This window comes from Anomalospiza imberbis, chromosome Z (genome assembly GCF_031753505.1).
Source record: "Anomalospiza imberbis isolate Cuckoo-Finch-1a 21T00152 chromosome Z, ASM3175350v1, whole genome shotgun sequence".
NCBI lineage: Eukaryota > Metazoa > Chordata > Aves > Passeriformes > Viduidae > Anomalospiza > Anomalospiza imberbis.
Genome location: NC_089721.1, coordinates 12,072,733 through 12,080,646, shown reverse-complemented (window position 1 = coordinate 12,080,646; position 7,914 = coordinate 12,072,733). Strand labels below are relative to the sequence as shown.

Genomic DNA, 7,914 nt, shown 5'->3' with positions numbered 1-7,914 from the left:
AGTGGTGAGTCAAAGGTATGTGAAAATAATTACACAACGGCAGATTTTGTAGTAAATAGGATGCAGCATTACTACCACCAGCAGCAGTTAATTTGGCATTTTCAGTAAGTCTAGGGTTCCCTGGGCATGACATCCTAAAGACAGCCCTGAGGCATATTGATGAACCTGCTGAAGGAAGTTCAACCTGTTCCTGTGTTATGGACAGATGAGATTTTATTGTTTAGAGCCTTTAATTTTCAGAATCTTTGGCTCCTCCAAAACACTAGCTTCATATTTAACGTATTTAAAAATCACAATGCAGAAGTTTTTGAAAATCATATTTTAAATTAAGTATACTTGATATAGTTATAACAAGATTCTTCTACATCTGGCATTAACTGATATGCCAAAAAAGTTTTTCCACTGTGTCTTACCAAATAATTATTTTACTCTCCTAAATCAATATTCATGTTTTAGAAGTGAACAAGTAAGTGCAAAAATTTTGAGATGAAACTTAATGTTTATGAATACGTAAAACCCCCAGACTTTTATAAGTAATGCTGGATCTGAATTGAAAGACCTCAAGAGGGAAAATTCAGAGTGGAAAATTATTGACTAGAAAACAGGAAAACAGCTACCTAAGCTTGTGAAGGTATTTTTATACGGCTGGCTACTTCCACATTTCAACTTTATAATTATTTGCTGGATTTGGTTTAGAGAATTTGGGATGTCAAGAGTGCAAGGATTTGCCTCGTCCATGGTTGTCCGTAACACCAGTGCGTGGTGCGGGGTGCTATCAGCAAATTTAAACTTCTCCCTAAAGAGAAGCCAGTATATCAGTGAACAGTTTCTGGCAGTGGGACTTCTTGAACACATTGCGGGCTTTTTGCTTCGTTTTTTTTTTTTTTTTTTTTTGTTTTTTTTTGGTTTTTTTTTTTTTGTTGTTTTTTTTTAATTGCATTTATTTTAGTAACTAAGTTTCACAAATGTAAAAGCAGTAAGAAGTAGATCAGCACTTGAGCCTAAAGAGAGACCCGCTGAGCACAAACCAAACAAGCGACGAAAAGCTTTTTCTTTTTTCCTGTTTTTAATTAATTCACGCTTTAAAAAAGCAGAAAACATCCGGCGTACAAAGCCCACGATCACGCCGCACCCACGTGAATTACCACCTCATCACAAGGCCGAGAAACCGGGCGGCCAAACCCCGAAATAAACAAACAAACAAACAAAGAATCAAGCAAAAGTACAGCAAAAACAAGACAACAAACAAACAAAAACAGAAAAAAAAAAAAAGGCGGAAAAGAAGCGGTTTCTGCCGCCAGGCCGCTCCCGCGCCCGCCCCGCCCCCGCGGTGAGGGGGGAGGCGCCGGGGGGGGGGGGGCGCCCTCCGCGTCGGCGGCTCCGCGCGCCTCCCCTCGCGAGAGCGGGCGAGGTTTCCGGTGTTGTGGCTGCGGGGCCGCAAACATGGCGGCGACGCTCCGCGCCCGCTCGCTGAGGCACCTCCGCATCCGAGGTGAGGAGCGTCCCGCGGGCCGCCCCGCCGGCGCCCGCACCGCCACGGTGCTCGCCGGCGCCTCCCGCTCCTCTCCTCCCTTTCTTCTCCCTGTCCCCGGCTTCTTCCTCCCCGCCCGTCTAACGCGCTTCTCTCCCCCCGTCCCCGCAGGTCGGAACGACAGCGGCGAGGAGAACGTGTCCCTCGATCTCAGCCGAGGTACGGGCGAGGCGGGGGGGCCGCCCGAGCCTCGCTGCGCCCGAGGCGGGCGTGGGGCGCGGCGGAGCGGAGCGGCCTGGTGGTGCCGTGGGGCGGGCGCGGGGGCCGGGGCCGCCGCCGGGGGCTGAGCGGAGCCGCCCGCGGGTGGGAGCCGCTCCTCGGCCACCGTGGGGCCGCGGCCGGGCAGCTCCGGAGCCGCGGGGCTCCCTGCTCCCCGGCGTGCGTGCCGAGGCTGCTCGGCCGCCGCTGGGGCTGCCCTTGAAGCCCCTATTGCTCGCAGACAGGCTTGTTCGCAGTGACCGTGCCGTGTGCCTCCGAGCAGCAGCTCGCAGCGGCGAATGTTCCTTACTCCATCCCTTTCTCGTGTATCCCTGCGTGCCCTAGGCCGGCCGGGTACCCCGTTTGCCGTGAGCCTCTTGCTCCAAGAACAGCGGCCACTCACCTCCCGTTCGCTTGTTAAATTGCTCCAAACATCCTCCACTGCTCTCCTACGTGTCTGTGGTTGTGGGGGGTGGGGGGGCTGTTAAGGGGAAGGAAACAACGCCGATACCTGCTACACGCTGAGAAGTTTTGTCTCAGACAAACAGGTACTCGTTCCCTACCCACACGTATAGGGTACAAAATGTGATTTTGCCTAGCTGAGTATTGAGGTAAGACTTACACCCTCTCAAAGAGACTGGAAAAATTCAAAAAGCAAACTGGAATGTTACTGCTCTGGAAGCGGTGATATTTCAATGAAGTTGATACTGGTGTGTAACTGTTCTGCTTCAGGAGATCCAGGATGACTATTATGCTGAATAGATCCATTTTATGGGGAAGCAGGCAGAGAAATGACAGAATCAATGAGATAACAGTGGCCTGTGAAATGGAAAGGAAGTAACAATACCAGCAGAAGTACTGTTTTCATCTTGTTATTGTTGATACTGCATTATACTTTCTCTAATTCTCTTTTCCCACAAAGTGAGCTGCGTTTAGAATTATTTTATTTAGCAGTTCTGTCGTGGGCTGCAAGTTATCTCTGTGTATACATATCATATTTACAAGTGTGTTTTAATAACCGGGAAAACTGCTGGGGTTTCCTCAGTTTAAAGATACAGACTCTTCTCATACTGTCTCCCAATGGACATGATTGCTTTAGAGAAATGCTGTTTTTAAAAATTAAAGCATGTGAAGCTTTTATCAGCAAAATGTGGAATGAAGGCCTTAACAGTTTAAGCACATGACAAAGTTATTCCTGTAAGCAATGTTGCTTGTTTATGAAATCTGCAGAATTAGGATTTTAATGAATGGGTCTGATAATTTATTTTTTTTAATGTTCCATAGCATACTGAAGTATTTTGAGGTGAAAGAACAATACACAAAATTTAAATGCTGGAGTGGTAGTTTTGAGATGTGGTCTGTTTGTAATCTTCTAATCAGAATTTGATAGGTGACCATCATTGTGATACTGATTTTTGCCATGAGGTGTTTTCAGCTGCCTGCTGATTCCAAGAGACCTGTTGTAGTAGCAGTACAACTATTACACGTGTATACTGTTGTTAAAGAGGCTTTTGAGTAAGATGCAAACTACATTTTTAATATGTGTTTTCATTTTTTTTAATTAAAAAGGTATTTTGCACTGTGGCAATCTATCTTCTATTATCAAAAGAATAAATCATTGGGGAAATCAAGTGAGTAGCTACTTTAAATTCAGATGTTAAAAACCCAACGGTTTTGGGTTTTTTGTTAGAAAGACTACAGCTGACCGGTCAGTAACCGTATAGCATCGTATATCTGTGTAGATATTAACTGCATTTTAAAGAGGAAACAAAAGTAATAAGCTTAAAAGTCTCAGCAAGACATTAACTAAGCTAGATGATAACTTGATTTCCATGGTGAACACGAGTATTTGTTTTTCCAGCTGTTACAATAGTTATGTAAGCAATTATTTTAAATATTTTGTTAGCCTAATTTGGTACTAATAGCACAATGTTTTGATTCACTGTGTTGTGCAGATCACATAGTTTTCCACAGGGCTCACGTTTGCATTAGCTTAAAAGAATGTTCTAATGTTTTTTGTTTCCTGGTACAACTGAACTTTGTGTTGATTAATGTGAAATATCTGATTTGGAGAAAGTAGAGAATCACCATAAACAGAGCCTCAGCCATATGCTTCTAGTTACAGGGGCCTCTTTGTTACAAACACAAGAAATTATATTGGTTCTGCCTTACTTTGAATAGGTTTCTGTTAGTAATGGCATGACTTATCCTAGAGGTTAGCCCTTTACTCATCCATACCTGTGACTACACTTTCCATGCAAGAGGCCAGTGCTATTATAAAGAATTTAAAACAAATAATAGATGTGGGGAGAGCACTCCAGTTTGTGCTGCTCTGAGTTCTGCTTCTTCCTGGCTTTTTGAGCAGTAAGGCTTGAGGAGTGCCTTACTGCTTGCAGAGTGATCTGCATTTCTCTGTATGTGTTTGGTTTGCTCTTTTCTCTGGTCCTGTAGTTACAGGGTTGCTCTTGTTTTCCCAGAAGACACCAAGCTTTTTACAAATTTTTAACATGGCTGCTATACTAGGTTTACTTTTTGGAGCTTCTTGGTGCTTTGCCTTTTTAAAAATTATACATTATGTTCATGAAAGCCATTTTGCATGGTAGTGAATGCTACGTTTTATGTGTTTGTGTAGGTATGTGTGAGCTTTCTGTTTACAGTTATTAATCTGGTTAAAGATGATAATGTAAAGTACATTTGGTTTGCTTTTTCTGGTTTTTTTTTTTTTGCTTTTTTGGGGGGCAGGGTTGGTTCTGTGGGGGTTCTTTGTTCTTTTGTTTGGTTGGGAGTGTTTTTTTTGTTTTTGTTTGGGGTTTTGGCGTGTGTTTGTTCATTTGGTTTTGCGTTTTTTTGTATTTATTTTGTTTCTGAGTCACTAAGCCCTGCCCATCTTCTAAGGGAATTCAGATAAATCTTTTTTAAGAAAACCACTTTGCTGAAGGGCCTGAAGGGCTGATCACTCTGGAAAAATTGTCCCCAGGATAAACATTTGTGTGTATAATGTTGGTATAGTAAGAAAAAATGGTGCAGATACAGGGTAGACTTACTTTGTCTGGTTAAATCATATATCATGTATTCTGTTGATTACAAAATTGCAATTAATAATTGGGATTTAGAGCACTCATGTTTTGGCCTTGTGTTATATTACCTGCTCAGAATAGAACAGAAAAGGAAAAGGAGGACAGACTCATCACCAGTACAACTCCCACTGCAGTCATCTGGGAGGAATTAGCAGTGGGATGAGAGAGATTGGTTTAATTAGACTACTGAAATCAAGCTCATAACTTCCTAAGGCCAGAAATGACAATTGGAGATATCAGCCAGATTAGTGCATTTGGTAGGGGTTTTTCCACTGACTTTGGCCATGGTTGTGTATTTAAGCATAATACAAATATTGTACATGTTTTATTTGTTACTGACTGTTTTGCAGGCATTCGAAGTTGAATCACAGAAGCAGATATACCTCCTGCAGCTCTGGGCACTGTTAAAGGCGTGTGTGATCCACACTTCATATGCTCCTAAGTTTTTGCGGGGAGGCTGGACTATATGACCTTGAAAGGTCCTTCTCAACCCAAACGATTCTGTGATTCTTTGCTCACCTCTGTAACTGAATCACCTTATACTGCTGGGTGACCAACACCTCTTCCTTTGATGGAATTTTGGCTGTAGTCCTTGGGTCTTGAAGGCCTAAGTAGTTTAGAACTTGGCTAGTTGAGAGTAGTCTCATGGTTCATTATCTGTCATCAGGCTCATTTTCTTTCAAGGGATCCCTATTTTCTTGGAATCCTGTAGCTCAGAGGTTGCACTGGCTATTAGGAACTTTTCAGAGCTTGTTTGCTTACTGGCTCAGGGGTACCGACTGCATATTGAAGTTAAGTAGAGTGCTGTTCATCTGTATATGTGTTCATTTCCTCCTTTTTGTGGGTAGCAGTCTTCACTTGCTGATAGTGTACTCTTTAAACAACTGAAATGTATATATCGCAAGCATTACTACTTTCATTTATTATTCAAAAACATGCATTACAAGATTGTACCTTGGTTTATCAACTTTTCATGTACAGCCGATTTTATTTTGTAGAGGTTTTGTAGATGTTGAGTCTTCTGACTAACACAGGACATTCATAAACAAAGCAGCAGCTGAGAAAATTAGTTGGTTTTTTTTTCTCCCTGAGACTGATACCACAAAATTGACTAGTGTTATCTGAGAAAATACTCTTTCCTTTTTTGCCTTCATTTTTTCCTGTCATGTAGGTAATAATAAAGCATAAAGGAGTTCCATTTAACTTCACGAGGTCTAAATGGTGTTACTTTTCTTACTGTGTTTCCATAATTTTAAACCATGTAGTATTTGAGTCCATGTTCCAACATGGTATATCATAATGCATTGCATGCAGGGCAAATATCTCGGGATGCTATTTGCAGTTTACAGCCCACAGAAATGTCAGGCATTTTTAAGGGTTATTTGTGGGATAGTTAAAGAAGGCTGGATGAATTTTGTTTCCAAAATCAGCTTGAGATTTGATGACCATACTGTTTCCAGCTTCCTTCATCAGTGTGGAAGAAGCAAGGAGGAACACAGCACACATCTGATACCGAAAGCTCAAGTAGTAGGGGAAGCAGAAAATAACCCTTTTGTATTGCTTGCAGCATGGCAGTAGGGAAACCACTGCAGAGATGGCAGGTGGTGCATACTTTTTGATGGCTCAGAGGCAGTTCTTCCATGCTAATGGCAAGTCTGTTACAGAAAGCCTTTAGGTGGTTCTTCCTGTACTTGTGAAATGTAGCCTGGCTTGAAAACGTGGAGAAGTAGGGCTCCACCACACCATAGAAATAGTGTTTTTAAAATAGCCAGATAATCAAAATGTGTGGGCACCTTTGACCCTCACTTTGCAGTATTTTTAATGGGTGTTAATAGCAGGATGTTGTGCTTGAGCAGGTCACACAGAGCAATAGGTGTTTTTTGCTCCCTCGTTTGTGAATCTGTAACAGAAAATGTAACAGTCATAAGAAGGCGTTAGTAACATTTTTTTATTCAGTCTCCTGAGGCGCAAAGTGTGCAGCAATGGGGCAAAAGCTGTTGGAGAGACCTCTTAATTTTGCTGACTGAGAAGCGTTATTCTGCATTATTTTTGTATGTTGAAGTTTTTTATTATATAGGAGGAGCAAAGGGAAAGTGATCAATGATGGTGGTCTGCTGACGTTTTTGGCAATGTGTAAACTTTTGATAGGTTTTAAAAGTAAGAGAGTTAAAGTTCTGAATACATGCACTTCAGAATTAAGTCACACACTTAACTGTCCTATGCTTGCACTTGTGCTTTCATTGACCGTTGTTTTGGAATTGTATAGTGCATTGTCCCAGTTAGATTAATAGCACTTTTGTACCTTTGGCTTTGCTTCCTAAGCATTGCTTTTATAATTTTAAGACTTCTCAGAACTACTAAGATGGTGTGTGCTTAAAATTTTTCCACTTTCCATTTCTTCAAAACAAGAACAACATTTTTAATGATGGAAAAATTTTAGCAGAAGACCACTTTAAAATCTTATGGCTTGCTTATCTGTTGTTAAGATTTCTGTAGGAATTGGGTATTACCATGTCTTTGAAGATCTGCACTTAAGTCTGTCTTTAAAGTTTTTGAGTAAAGCACCTCTAAATTTGTTTTTGTGTGTGGGTTCTTTGTTCTTGCTGTTGTGGTCAGAGAATAAAACGACTGTTCTAAGAACTTGTACTTTCTATTACAAGAGATTATTCTATGATTTGGATCGATATCACTATACTGATCCAAACACCTTTGCAGATGTTCAAGCAGTGCTGTGTTTTCACAACTTTCTTCAACATACTTCCTTCCCGAGTGCTGAAGTATCAAAATCTCCTGCTGCCTTCTTGATATATTCGAGTCTTTGTCATAAGTGTTATTCCTGGGTGTTTTGTTGCTTCCCAGCATCACTCACTTAGAGATTAGAGCAATGCTTAGTTTCAGCGTTTTTTTTCTGTTAGGGCCTATCCAGTGTAGATGCTGTCGAAAGGAACACACCCCTCATCATAAATACAGTCACCAAGGAAGCTGTGTTAACCATCTTCTGTCCATAAAGAAATGCATCACTAGCCCAAGCTGATGACCTTCATCTGTACTTTACCTGTTACCTAGCAATCTCAGAAATTTTACCCTAATAACGTAAAAGAGATGCTT

General features: G+C 41.6%; 1 protein-coding gene across 2 annotated transcripts in view; it reads left to right on the top strand.

The window, feature by feature from the left end:
• The first annotated feature begins 1,383 nt into the window (after nt 1-1,383).
• The window catches only part of RICTOR (RPTOR independent companion of MTOR complex 2), an 83,256-nt gene continuing 76,725 nt past the window's right edge, over nt 1,384-7,914 (top strand). For both annotated transcript variants that reach the window (XM_068175650.1, XM_068175649.1), the window contains exons 1-2: nt 1,384-1,492; nt 1,643-1,690. In XM_068175650.1, the coding sequence (XP_068031751.1) occupies nt 1,444-1,492; nt 1,643-1,690 (97 nt within the window). In that variant the 5' untranslated portion in view covers nt 1,384-1,443. The remainder of the gene's footprint in view (nt 1,493-1,642; nt 1,691-7,914) is intronic.